This window comes from Amphiura filiformis, chromosome 10 (assembly GCF_039555335.1).
Source record: "Amphiura filiformis chromosome 10, Afil_fr2py, whole genome shotgun sequence".
NCBI classification, from domain to species: domain Eukaryota; kingdom Metazoa; phylum Echinodermata; class Ophiuroidea; order Amphilepidida; family Amphiuridae; genus Amphiura; species Amphiura filiformis.
In genome coordinates, this window is record NC_092637.1 from 56,024,530 (window position 1) to 56,039,361 (window position 14,832).

Below are 14,832 nucleotides of genomic sequence, written 5' to 3' on the forward strand. Positions count from 1 at the left end.
CTTATAAATACGTATTCATAAATACGCACGTGACCCATGGGCACAACATACCAAGACCCGCATTAATTGAATAGCAAAATTATTATACATGGGTGATTCCGCAATTGTTATCAAAAACATTTTGAAAATATTTTACGACGGAAAAAAATCAACAACGAAAACGTTTACAATATATCACAAAGTTGAACAAAAATGTCAATTTTGCTGCAGAGTAGTCCCATGTTGTTCCGCCTTTCATTCAAATGTATAGGAAACCCACCAGCTATGAGGTTACATCGTGACTTATTTGTCTACAAGCTGTTATGTCAGCGCGGAGTGGTCACGTGCATAAAAACGTATTTATGAATATAGTCGAAGCATACTGTCATACTTTTTAATCTAGTGGCATATTTCAAAGTTTATAATTTATTGTAATACACCATGTATTATGTCCTCAACTACAAAGGAAATTACCACTGAATATACCGGTGTCTTCAAACAAAGAACAGTAACTCAACAATGGGAAGGTCTCGAAGCCACCAACTTGCGACTTTATGCTCATTTCATAGTCTTAAATGTCCCAATGGCCATGACATATAACACGTAAGCATCTACCAAAAAAGAAATTACCCCCACCTTTATTATGAGCCAATAACTCATATTCTATGCATCAACATTTAAAATTGAAATAGCAAAATGAGACCCAGTTTTGTTTTGCAAATTTTGATACCTCATTTGTTTGTCTTAAAAGCCCAACATTTGTTGCCATGGTGACCCTTTGAATGAAAAAGACCCCCATTCAAAAGTTGCAGCTAAACCCAATGAAAATGTTGCTTTTGATGCTAGAGTGACTGGTCGTCACTGGTCACCGCGTGTCCATCTTGACCAGTCATGTAGAGAACATTTAGTGTAACTTTTGTAAAAGTATCACTCTCATTCAAGGAGTCACCATAGCTACAAACTTTGAGCTATCCAAACAAATAAGGTATTAATATTTGCAGAATTAACCTGGAATTGTTTTTGCTATTTCGGTTTTTAAATTTGATGCATACATTTTGAGTTTTTATATCATAATCAAGGGGGGGGGGTAATTACTTTTTGGTAGGTGTTTATATCATACACGGTTGATAAGTAAATAGCCTTACCACACAGGGATGGATCCTCATCTGCGCCTGATTGACAATCAGCCATGGCATTACATTGGAGAGTTGAATTAATACATTGTCCAGGCTCGCATTCAAATTGGTCCGGCAAGTAACATGATCCCGACTGGGCACCTACGGCGAGGCGTGAATGGACTGTGACGAGTGCTGGAGATGTAGAAAGGATACAAATATTGACATTAATATGATGGAAAGTATGGACACTCTGGTTATTATCGTTCTATTTGAACATGATACTAGCCTCGATAATAGGTGAGATAGAGCCATAATATGAATTTGTTATAATGGCATGAGCATCATGAAATAGAAATGTGGTTAAATTCATAAAACGGAGCCCAGACATCTTAAGTGTGTAAAATAAAACTAAATTAACTTCGCTGAATAGGTCTTTCGTCCGAATTTTGTAGAAAAAGGCAGAATAACACGAACATGTACACCCTTATTTCAAAAGACTTAAATTAAAACAGAATTAATATCATAAAACAAACAACTGAATTTTGATTTTAGACTAATCTAAAAGATGTGATTTGTGTGTGTGTGCAGATATAATTATTAACAATTATATAGGTTAGATCTTTACTGCCTTGGACACATTACTTGGACACTTATATCATTTAAGACGTAAAGCAATAACTTTGATACAAGTAACCTTTATTTCAATTGTAAGAGATAGCATTGACTTAGTGCATGTCTTAATAATTAAGGGCAAGTAGTACATTGAATGAATATTATCTCGTTTTTTGTTTTTTATGTTTTGGCATCCTGTTTTGAGAGGTCTAATGGGCCTTCATGATTCCATAGCAATGCTAAAACCCAACGAAGACGTACTATATTATGAACCCCTAAAAAGTCTAAATTTAATATGTAGATATTAAAGAACTAAATTCTAAAACGGGTGTTTTTTTTCCAGTCGTCACGGCTTCGAATTGAAAACCGGCCCATACGAACATTAGGGTGTGGCGAAAAACTTTTTTTACTACGCACACGTTTTGTTTAATAGAGGTTATTCGTGTTCTATAAGCTGCATATCCTATCAGCGACTGCTATACCTTGTTTTGGACTTTCAAAAGAAGTACCTGCATGTGCAACCATGACTGTTTAAAAGTATCCCGCCAAAGGCATGCATGTAACTCCGAGGTCGTGCATTGAATTGGTTTGAATAAGGAATACTACGGGAACCAGCGCCTTTTGTTAGAAGTCACACAAAAAGAACAAAGTGACAACGCGCGCGTATACAGCGCGTTAACAGGTATGCGTGCCTTCAAAGTCGGCACAATGTGTGCGTCCGCGTCAGTACTTTGTACTTCAGAGTAGACTGACTGTAGGGATTTAAAAAAATGCCTGTGATTAAATTTTATCACCGCGTTGAAACAACGCCCTTAGACGTTTCACATACAAAATATATCATAAAACTTAGATACTCCATGACAGCCACTTAATGAGCGCACTCGATCTTTCCGAGCTCTCACTAGAGTCATGGGAATCATCATTGATCATTTTGATTTCTAAAATCGATGAAAACATATTCAAATCTTTCTTTACGAAAAGTGCTCTGACTGATGTATTAACTCTTTTCAAGTTGAAAGAAAACACTGTTCAGCTCGTGAAAAGTGTACACATATATAAAAAATAGAAGTTGTATTTCATTTTTAATGTTATAGCAAGTTTGATATTTGCAATAATATAATTGGTCCTTTTAACTAATATAAAAATTAAAAGTCTCTAGATTTAATCAATGCCATCACTTTCAGCATTTTCATTTTGCAAGATTCGCGCCAAAAAGGTTAAGTCGCCGCCGAAAAGCAAGCAAGGTAAAATGAGTATTGTCTTTGGGGATTTACTAATTCACGCATCTCCTTGTTATCAATTATCACACTACTGAAGTCGCAGCCATTTAACACTTTTTGTCTTGTAAACCCTTTGCATCAACGCAAGAAAAAAATGAAAAACAACATACAAGGTTATTAGAATTGTAAGAACTGTATAAATACATTAATGTTATCGTCATTAACAATGCATCAAAGTGTATGCAGAAGCAATCAATGATTGTATCCGCGGATTAGTAATAGTGTTTTTTAATATGACGCGATGAAAGATAAAGCTATAACGTTGACTTTCACACCTACAAGCTTATTGCCGTATATTAGATATCCACGAGGGATTTACACTCGTGATGATACGTCTTCTGGGTAAATATTGATAAATGCGACAAGGAAGTCAAATGCAGTGAACAAAACGGAACAAGATTTCTAGTGACATAGTATTTTATCAGAACTTGACGCCGTAATACGGGCGAATAAGAAATTTGATATTCAGCATTGTTTGATGTTTGAGTAGCGTGTATGCCCATGATATTTCCAATATAACCAAAAGTTTTACCTATTTGTTTGTTGTATCTATTTGCATTGCTGAACTTATTTACATCAGTATATTTTTTTCTTTAACTTTTCTTTTCAAATAAGACCCAATCACCTTTGAAAATGTTTGCAAAGCCAAAGATGTTCCCATCAATCAATGTTTTTGCCTACTTTGTCATAGCACAAATTCTGTTACCGGTACAATGTCTAAATTCATACATACATGTTCTGATATCCCACATCTCTGATCACTTTATTACACGCCTCACGAACTAGAAATTCAATGTTTCAATTGAAGACCTGAGCGCAATAAGACTGTAAGTCCACTTTGCCCCTCAACATGTATACACTAAAATTACGTATAGTTTCTTAGGGTTTTAAAATGTTTGATACATGTTCCAGGGTGAAAACATTATGAAAGGTTGTGAAAGATTTGTTTTGGCCCCTGAACATGTATAAAACATTACCAAACTAAACGAAACTATACGCAACTTTAGTGTATACATGTTGAGGGGCCAAGTGGACTTACGGTCTTCGTGCGCTCAGGTCTTCAATTGTTTTGTTTTTTCCAGTCAATGTTATATTTGGAGTCGTAATAGTTTATTTATTTGAAAGTTATATTTATTAACATCTAGAAACAAATCAGGCCAAAGTACTATATATGGTCAATATAGAAATATTCCAACGTCCCACACCACAAATCAGAATGAGTTGTCAGAGTAAGTTTAGTCTGCCGATTGCTGAATATATCTTATTAAAATCGTTTCTACAGTAATACTAAAATAAGGCCCAATCAACTTTGTTGTAAAATCAACTCCTCCAATCAATCGATACCTTTGTAAACTCTGCCATAGCCTATAACGCTTGCTATATCTTATTCCTGATGTCAAAAAGCAAGCATTATTTAATAACATGTTCTGTCAAATTAAAATGCCATCCGACATCTCCAGCCTTTTTTAAACTACATGAATATTTTAACAGTAACGTATACGGTGTAAATATTTTTGTGAAGCATTAATGCTACTGGGAATGACTGCAAAGTCTGTCTGTGTAATTAAATTGTAAATGTGTCGTCAAATGCAGAACAAAGATTGCTACGGTGTTTCTGGAGGTATCCAATTTAATTGTCGCAAGATTGTTATCTTAAGCTTAAGTGGCAAAGTTTTGTCAATTAATTTTAAATGCTAAAAGCTAATAAGATTACCTGTCTCCGAAGGGAATTTTATATCGAACCACTACACTCATATTTTATGTTATAATTTACTTTTGGGACCAATTCAGAGACCGATCTCAGAGCATGAACAATATAACAAACTATGAAATGTTCTGTAGATGACTGCAGCAGTGGTGCTCGTCTAGAGCGTGAAATAGTGGCTCTACTGATGGTTGCGCTGGTAATCCTCAAGGAATTATGTCTCAGAGATAACAAAATGATTGTGAAAACTGAGAGCAGCATCGATCATAATGAATATACGCTTTAAATATATACTGCGCCAAAAAGTATCCTTACACTTGGAAAAATAATCACAATTCCTGCACAGTTTTCAAAGTGACAAACTGGCCTATACAAGGCGCAAAAAGATTCCAACAACCGCAACAAAGAGACAACACAGTTTTTTTTAATGAAGCTTTATTTAAAGCAGTTTTTATTTCACTTTTTACTTCTCTGTACTTTTCATAACTTTCGTTTTATTTGTCAGTTCTTTTGTTTCAGTTTTCTTTTGTTATTTTTTGTTTTAAATTACAGGTACGCATAAATTAGCCATTCACCACTCTCACTCAAACCAGCTGTCTGGTCCGTGGAGTTTTGAATAGGCTTTTAAAACCGGACTTTTGTCTAATCAAATGCTTGCAACTTTGCTTCATGAAGTCACATTGGATTCAATGGGGTGTCTGAATTTGCCGGATGAGACAAATTTACCCAAATATGGTTTAGATATTTCTTCCAAGTGTAAGGATACTTTTTGGCACAGTACAGTAACTAGCAATATGACCATGTGATTGGACAATTTGGCGTTAGAGTTCGGGAGTGAAATATTTTTTTTCTTCAAATGGAGCAATGCAGATGCCTCCTTCAAAAATAAGCTAATAACAACGTATTCATCTGTACGGATTTCCCCCATTTTCTTTTCCTCCTATTTTTTGTACATTGTCTAGCCCTCAAAACCGTCATGAATTTTCATCAACTTCATGTGAAAGACAGAGCGAGAGAAAAGATCAGCGCATTGTCAAACGTAGCTTTTAGCACCTCAACAAGCCAATTGGTATTGCTTAAAGCACCATGCCCAGTATACAATGTAATACAATCACATCACACGTAGACGGATCTTAAGGAATCAAATACCCCATTCTCACTTCTCTCTTTTCTTGAAGGCTATAGTAATGTTTCACAGCTCTATGTGTACGATGTAAATGTTATTACTCCGTGTTATTATGTTAGGGAAATACGTCTTGGTTTAGGCTTCTTATTGAGTGCAACGTATACCGCGGCAATTGTACTTTAAGGTATTCGTGCAATCCGGGTTATGTGGCTGCTAGACACAGATAACCTTTTACACGGGAACGTCGATTTAACAAAATGATTACAACGACATTTACTTGCAAACTTGAAGCACATTTTTGTGAAAAAATGTTTTTAAAGGACATGGCTTCATCTTTTTAGTTAATGTTGAGAAATCTTATATCTATATTATATTAAATATAGTAGAATATGTTGGATGACTGACTTCTCTCAACATTAATTTTGTTTTTTGCTTGCTTGTTTTTTTGTTTGTTTTTACAGGCGAGTCATTTGTCAGGCGAGCTTATTTCTCACAGCAAGAATGAGTTTCTTGAAAGCCACTAAGCTACAGATTGCGGCCATGCGTGCGTCAATATGACCTTCATTTGAGAAGAAGTTGTAGGATTCGATACAAGTGTGCGAAGGAAAGTGGTGAATCACCTCCCTTTGAGAAGAATACGTAGGATTCGGTGTGCGGAGAAAGCTGGTAATCACCTCCTATTGAGAAGAAGATGTAGGATTCGGTTCAAGTGTGCGGAGAAAAGCGGGTAATCTCCTATTTTTGAGAAGATTTAAATAGGATTTGGTGTGTGGATAAAAGCGGGTACAACTCCCTGTGAGAAGAAGATATAGAACTAGGTCCAAGTGTTGGGAGAAAAGTGAGTACACCTCACTTGTAGGATTCGGTGTGCGGCACATTCCTTTGAGAAGATGTAGACAGGCGGGTACAACTGCCTTTGAGAAGACGGTGTATGATTCGGTACAAGAGTGCGGAGAAAAGCGGGTACATCTCCTTTTGAGAAGACAATGCAGGATTCGGTGTGCGGAGAGAAGCTGCGAATCACCTTCATTTATGAAGAAGATGTAGGATTTGGTTCAAATGTACGGAGAAATGCGGGCACACCTCACTTTGAGAAGAATATATAGGATTTGGTGTGCGGCACCTCCTTTGAAAATAAAATGTAGAAAAGCGGATACACCTGTCTTTGAGAAGAAGATTTAGGATTCGGTGTGCTGCACCTCCCTTTGAGAAGTAGATATAGAGAGAAGACGATGTAGGATTAGGTTCAAGAGTGCGGAGAAAAGCGCGTACAACTCGCTTTCAGAAGAAGATATAGGAATATGTTCAAATGTGCGGAGAAAAGCGGGTAATCAGTGCCGTCGACAAGGGGGTGGGGGTGGAGGTAAGGGGGTGTGTTACCCCTGGGCCAGGGGCCCTAGGGTGTCCGTAAAAAATAAAGCATACCTGAACGGGACAATACACGCAAAGTAAAAAGACGTCAGGGGCTCGGAAAAAAGGGGCCCGTGCGATCATTTTATTCCGGGCCCGTAATGGCTCTCGGCGGCACTGCGGGTAATCAAGATTATAGCCTACATTTCATTACTGATTGGTGTGAATCAACTATAAAAAAGTTTTTGCATTCTTTGTCATGAATGCAAAGAGTTTTTAACTTCTAACAGAGGGATGAACCTCATAAGCAAGACAGTATTTCATTGGAAAATATGCTAAACTAAGAGCAACAAATATGCACAATTCTAATTATTTATTTACTCAGCTAATACTTTATATTTCACACAGGGCGAGAACTAACTTAATAACTTTGCCAATATCTAACTTCAAGTAGATACAAACCTAAAATTGACAAATTCCACTCTGGTCAAAATATTAACCCAGAAACACATGGCTTGGCACGTTAGCTAAAATAAACTACATACAAGTATCTACTAGAAAACGGTATCCATCTCGCTATTTGAATACAGTCAATACAGTGTTCCCGTGTAACACGATCATTATGAAATAGATCAGTCTATCATAAAAATCACTTTGTTGAGAGCTCACTCATGCAATCAGACAGCCACCAAAAATGAGAAACTTATCTTTCTCGTGAGTTGTTTGATGCGAAAGCGGAGTATATCATGACAGTAGAGATAATCCGCCGGGGACCATTAGCGCTGATTGTAGCCACATATACGTATTTTCTTCTCCGCGTAAGGCTATTGTGTATTCGTAGTGTGTAGCGGGGTATATTCTTACACCGATGATTGAAAAAAGCTTTCTTAAGACGGAAATTGTACCCCGATCTTATTTTTTTTAACTTCTTACATCAAGTAAGTCGAGATATTACAAAATTATTGGGACAATATTATGAATATTTGTACTATTTTACTGTGATAGTTGTTGATATGACTGCACTTGAATTTTTTTGACAGACAAACAAGTAAACTTTACCAAGTTTAATTTATTGAAAAAGTTGCATAGGTGCTTGTCAGATTTAATAGATTTGAATACAAAAAATATATATATTATGTGATGCGATCAAGCAAAATCAGCCGGAACTCGGAAATATTACATTTTCAGTTTCTTATAGGATAGTAAGAGGCATTTACAAAACTGCATTTTGCAGAAAACCCCAATGACATTGAACAACCAGTTCCAAAGATATGAGCAATTAAAGAGTTTCCAAAACAAAAGAAAACAAAAGGAAATATATCCTTTGCTTGGGTGTATCTCAAAATCAATATTTCCGAGTTCCGACTGATTTTGCAAGGGGAACAAGGGAAGTGGCCTACGCATCATACACTGGAACATGGAAACATTCAAACATTACAAACTAGCGCACGAGATCAAGTTAATGATGCTTAATCGTATTCTTTATATCAATATACAGGGGAAAGAAGAATTACGCATCGCACACTAGCACAACAGTACTGTTTACCCCGCATGACTGCTCATACCCATAAGTACCAGATTTGAGTCCTGTTTATCAGGGACAGTCTGTGTAGCTCAGTGGTAAGAGCGCTCGCCCGACAAGCGAGAGGTCTGGGGTTCGAGTCCCCGCACTAGCAGGTATGTCCGGAGTTTTTACTCTGGTATATATGCATGTAATGTTTCCATTTGTAAATTCATGTTTAATTGTGCTAGTGTGCGATGCGCAATTCTTCTTTCCCCTGTATATTGATATATTAAGAATACGATTAAGCATCATTAACTTGATCTCGTGCGCTAGTTTGTAATGTTTGAATGTTTCCATGTTCCAGTGTATGATGCGTAGGCCTCTTCCCTTGTTTGCATGATTATATTAGGCCGGCGGGTAAGCATCATTAATTGATCTCGTACACTGGTATGTAATGTGTTGTTTGTACTGTTTACCCCGCATGACTGCTCATATCCATAAGTACCAGACTTGAGTCCTGTTTATCAGGGACAGTCTATGTAGCTCAGTGGTAAGAGCGCTCGCCCGACAAGCGAGAGGTCTGGGGTTCGAGTCCCCGCACAGGCAGGTATATCCGGAGTTTTTACTCTGGTATATCTGCCTATGCATGTAATGTTTCCATTTGTAAATTCATGTTTAATTGTGCTAGTGTGCGATGCGTAATTTTTCTTTCCCCTGTTTTAAACAGGTTAAATTTTGGGCTTTTGGTTTTGGTAAACATGTTTTAATAACATCAAATGTCGGGTTATATAAAGGTCATGAAAACGTTTTAAAACGTTATGTACGAAAACACACTACAAAAATATTTTTAAAATGTATTCATAAAGTTATTGAAACATATTTTCGGCAAACATTTTTTGCCAAATATTTTGTCAACACTTAAATAACGATAATTTAGAATGTTTGCAGTAAGTTATCAAGAAATATTTTTGAATGTTATGAGAACGTTTTATACCCTTTATATATCCTTTATATACCCTTTATATAACACAACATTTAAAACGTTTTCTGGCAATATTTTCTTATCCTTTTGCGAATGATGTCAAAAACATTTTGTGTTTGCTGGATAAACATCCTTTTGATTTCAATGATAATTTTTAGTGTCGTCTGTAGCTTGCTATTATAGGGAATGGCAGTTGTTAGCGGGGTTAATATTTCAGCTCTTGATACAATTCATATGAAATCAACACCAACATATCCACTATGACTGTGAATATTGGATATGAAATATTTTATGCTTTATTGATAAGACTTTGACCATATGAGACTAGCCTAACAGAATGTACTTAACCGAATGTTTGAATGCGATCTATCTTAGAAAAAACCTGAAATTAGTCAAAGAAAAAGGGGAAAAAAGAAATGAAACTGAAGCGCTGCAAACATTTGAAAAACGTATACACAGGTGTTTTAATTTTTACATTACTTTGATATAAGTAGTTGTATGAATTTGAAACAAATAAGACAAATAAGTAAAAAAAAAATTAATAAAAAAGCATATCATTCTACCAGACTGCCTTCCAAGTTTTAAAAGGCTGTATACTGAATTTTACCAGCACTTATATAATTCAAAGTCTTTTCAATTTGTTCGAAAAACTTTTAATTTTACTCCGCTTATATAAACTTGGTAAAGTTTACTTGTTTGTGAAAAAGTGCACTCATATTAACAAATATGACAAATGTAAAATATTTCAAATATTCCTAACATATTTTCTCTAGAATATTGAAATATCTCGACTAACTTGATGTAAGACTTAAAAAAATGGATTGGGGTATGGTGAATGTCTTAATATATTGGGGTGTGTGGGTGGGGGAGGTGTGTGTGGGGGTGTGTGTGTGTGTGTGTGCAGATAGCATTATTAACAATTATATAGGTTAGATATTTACTGCCTTGGACACATGACTTGGACACTTATATCATTTAAGACGTAAAGCAATAAGTTTGATACAAGTAACCTTTATTTCAATTGTAAGAGATATCATTGAATTAGTGCATGTCTTAATAATTAAGGGCAAGTCCATTCCTGAATGATTATTATCTCGTTTTTTGTTTGTATGTATTGGCATGCTGATTTGCGAGGCCTAATGGACCTTCATGATTCCATAACAATACTAAAACCCAACGAAGACGTACTATTATGAACCCCTAAGTCTAAATTTAATCCGTAGATATTAAAGAACTAAACTCTAAAACGGGTGTTTTATTGCCCAGCCGTCAAGGCTTCGAATTGAAAACCGGCCCATATGAACATTAGGGTGTGGCGAAAAACTTTTATTTACTCTGATTGACTTGGAAATCTCTGAGAGTTCCAGGTCGATCCGAGAAAAAAAGCATTTTTTTCGCCACACCCTAATGAACATGCTCTCTAACCGCTACGCACACGTTTTGTTTAATAGAGGTTATTCGTGTTCTATAAGCTGCATATCCTATCAGCGACTGCTATACCTTGTTTTGGACTTTCAAAAGACTAACTCCGATGTCGTGCATTGAATTGGTTTGAATAAGGAACACTACGAGGAACTAGCACCTTTCGTTAGAAATCACACATGAGTTAAGTGGATAATCTCTATTAGTGATTTGAAAAAAAATTGAATGTAATTGAATCTTATCACCGCGTTGAAACAACGTCCTTAGACGTTTCACATACAAAATATATCATAAAACTTAGATACTCCATGACAACCACTTAATGAGCGTACTCGATCTTTCCGAGCTCTCTCTAGAGTCATGGGAATCATCGTTGATCATTTTGATTTCTAAAATCGATGAAAACATATTCAAATCTTTCTTTACGAAAAGTGCTCTGACTGATGTATTAACTCTTTTCAAAACACTATTCAGCTCTTGAAAAGCGTAACCATGTACAAAAATAAAAGTTGTATTTCATTATTAATGTTATATCAAGTTTGACATTTGCAATAATATATTTGGCCTTTTTTATCTAATATAAAAATTAAAAGTCTCTAGATATGAATAATGCCATCAATTTCAGCATTTTCATTTAGAAAGATTCGCGCCAAAAAGGTTAAGTCGCCGCCGAAAAGCAAGCAAGGTAAAATGAGTATTGTCTTTGGGGATTTACTAATTCACGCATCTCCTTGTTATCAATTATCACACTACTGAAGTCGCAGCCATTTAACACTTTGTGTCTTATAAACCCTTTGCATCAACGCAAGAAAAAAATGAAAAACAACATACAAGGTTATTAGAATTGTAAGAATTGTATAAATACATTAATGGTATCGTCATCAACAGTGCATCAAAGTGTATGCAGAAGCAATCAATGATTGTTTCCGCGGATTAGTAATAGTGTTTTTTAATATGACGCGATGAAAGATAAAACTATAACGTTGACTTTCACACCTACAAGCTTATTGCCGTATATTGGATATCCACGAGGGGTTTACACTTTTGATGATACGTCTTCTGGGTAAATATTGATAAATGCGACAAGGAAGTCAAATGCAGTGAACAAAACGGAACAAGTGACATAGTATTTTATCAGAACTTGACGCCGCAATACGGGCAAATAAGAAATTTGATATTCAGCATTGTTTGATGTTTGAGTAGCGTGTATGCCCATGATATTTCCAATATAACCAAAAGTTTTACCTATTTGTTTGTTGTATCTATTTGCATTGCTGAACTTATTTACATCAGTATATTTTTTTCTTTAACTTTTCTTTTCAAATAAGACCCAATCACCTTTGAAAATTTTGCAAAGACAAAGCTGTTCCCATCAATCAATGTTTTTGCCTACTTTGTCATAGCACAAATTCTGTTACCGGTACAATGTCTAAATTCATACATACATGTTCTGATATCCCACATCGCTGATCCCTCACGAACTAGAAATTCAATGTTTCAATTGAAGACCTGAGCGCAATAAGACTGTAAGTCCACTTTGCCCCTCAACATGTATACACTAAAATTACGTATAGTTTCTTAGGGTTTTATAATGTTTGATACATGTTCCAGTGTGGAAACATTATGAAAGGTTGTGATAGATTTGTTTTGGCCCCTGAACATGTATAAAACATTACCAAACTAAACGAAACTATACGCAACTTTATTGTATACATGTTGGGGGGCCAAGCGGACTTCGTGCGCTCAGGTCTTCAATTGTTTTGTTTTTTCCAGTCAATATTATATTTGGAGTCGAAATAGTTTATTTATTTAAAAGTATTATTTATTAACATCTAGAAACAAATCAGGCCAAAGTACTATATATGGTCAATATAGAAATATTCCGACGTCCCACACCACAAATCAGAATGAGTTGTCAGAGTAAGTTTAGTCTGCCGATTGCTGAATATATCTTATTAAGGTTACACAAAGAGACGTATAAAAACGTATAAAAGACGTATAAAGTTGTTCTCTAAAACAGAGTTTTCTCAGTAATCAAATATCGCAGCGAGTGAAATGTTGGTGCATTGGATGTAGCTTAACATTTTTGTGTGTGATATATACAAATTATTAGAATAAATTTGAAAATCCTTCGTTTAAAGCATTTTTACCCACCATGTTCACAAGATCAAAAACACGTTCCATGAGGTTTTTTTCAAATGTGCGCTCCGTATAAATCCACACCGAGCGATTGTTTTCTTCTTTTTCGTATTGTATTACAAATCGATCAAAGAAATAATGTTGCCATGGGGAAGAACCAAATACAGTACCGATTAAATTTTAAAAGCCCGTTTTGGGGGAAAATTTTGGAGAATTTGCTTGAGAAAAAGCTAGTTTGGGAAATTATCGATATCTTGATTACGAGACGTTAATTTAGACATCTGAATACCTACATTATTTCTCAACATTCTGCCAATTGCTATTCCATTTGATTTTCACTCCAAATTGAAGCTAGTTTTGCAAAAAACGAGGTTTTCCTCCATCAGTTCGTTCAAAATTTCAGCGCCGACATGCGTGTTTATTCTAAGAGCCATAATGCGGACGCGATTGTAATCATGTATTAATTGCATCCAATTATAGTTATATCATCCGCTTTGAGAACAGTCAATTGCGTAAGCTGATCTATGGCCGAGTGGATAGAGCGTTGGACTGGGAATCTAATATGAACTATTTTTGTGGGTTCGAGTCTCCGTGTGGCTGAATTTTTTTTTTATCTTTTCTCATTTTTACTTCCTTTCTTTCCTCTTTTCTTTCTCCCTTTCTTTTTCATTTCTTTTTTTTTCATTTCTTTCTTTCTTTCTTTTCTTTTCGTTCATTTTCTTTCTCTCTCTTTCTTTCTCTTTTTCACTATTTCTTTATTCTTTCTTGCTCCTTTCTTTTTAGTTTTATTTGATTGATTCGCTGAGTGCAATGAATCGTGATTGATTGTTTTTCACTTTATATAGGCCTAATTCAGAAATTTGTAGGCCTGTTAAGTCTGTCTTGTTGATTTTCATCCCAAATTCGATTTACAAATAATTGCTTTTTGATATTGTTGTTGTTGCCTACCCTTACATTGTAATCAGGGAATAGCAGCATTGATTTCATCAAGGATATCAAGGCTATAAATTCAAAATCAACACATTTTCCAGGGCGTAGCTTGACGAAGTGCCCCCAATCAATTTTAAAATTTATAAAATCCTTATGAAAATTGCCGAAAACGGCTTGTGCCACCCCCCCCGGCATCCGAGCTCCGGGCACGAGCTAAGCCAAGTTTCATAGCCTTTTCATGTCTTGACCGTGGATCGATATTCTATTGCAAGTAGGCCTATGTCCCGGTACGCTTGTTCATTTTCTGCATGGCTGTTTCTGTTATGAACTTACGCCCCTCTGAAATCAATTGCATGAAAAACTCTCGGCTAACCTTAAAATCGTTTCTACAGTAATACTAAAATAAGGCCCAATCAACTTTGTTGTAAAATCAACTCCTCCAATCAATCGATACCTTTGTATACTCTGCCATAACCTATGACGCTTGCTATATCTTAGTCCTGATGTCAAAAAGCAAGCATTATTAACATGTTCTGTCAAATTAAAATGCCGTCCGACATCTCCAGCCTTTGTTAAGCTACATGAATATTTTAACAGTAACGTATACGGTGTAAATATTTTTGTGAAGCATTTATGCTACTGGGAATGACTGCAAAGTCCGTCTTTGTAATAAATTGTAAATGTG

The 14,832-nt window shown here is 35.7% G+C and overlaps 1 protein-coding gene across 2 annotated transcripts in view; it reads right to left on the bottom strand.

Annotated features, from left to right (window-relative positions):
* Window positions 1-14,832, bottom strand: part of LOC140163051 (uncharacterized) — a 396,194-nt gene that overhangs the window by 25,089 nt on the left and 356,273 nt on the right. For both annotated transcript variants that reach the window (XM_072186409.1, XM_072186408.1), the window contains one exon: window positions 1,125-1,289. In XM_072186409.1, the coding sequence (XP_072042510.1) occupies window positions 1,125-1,289 (165 nt within the window). The remainder of the gene's footprint in view (window positions 1-1,124; window positions 1,290-14,832) is intronic.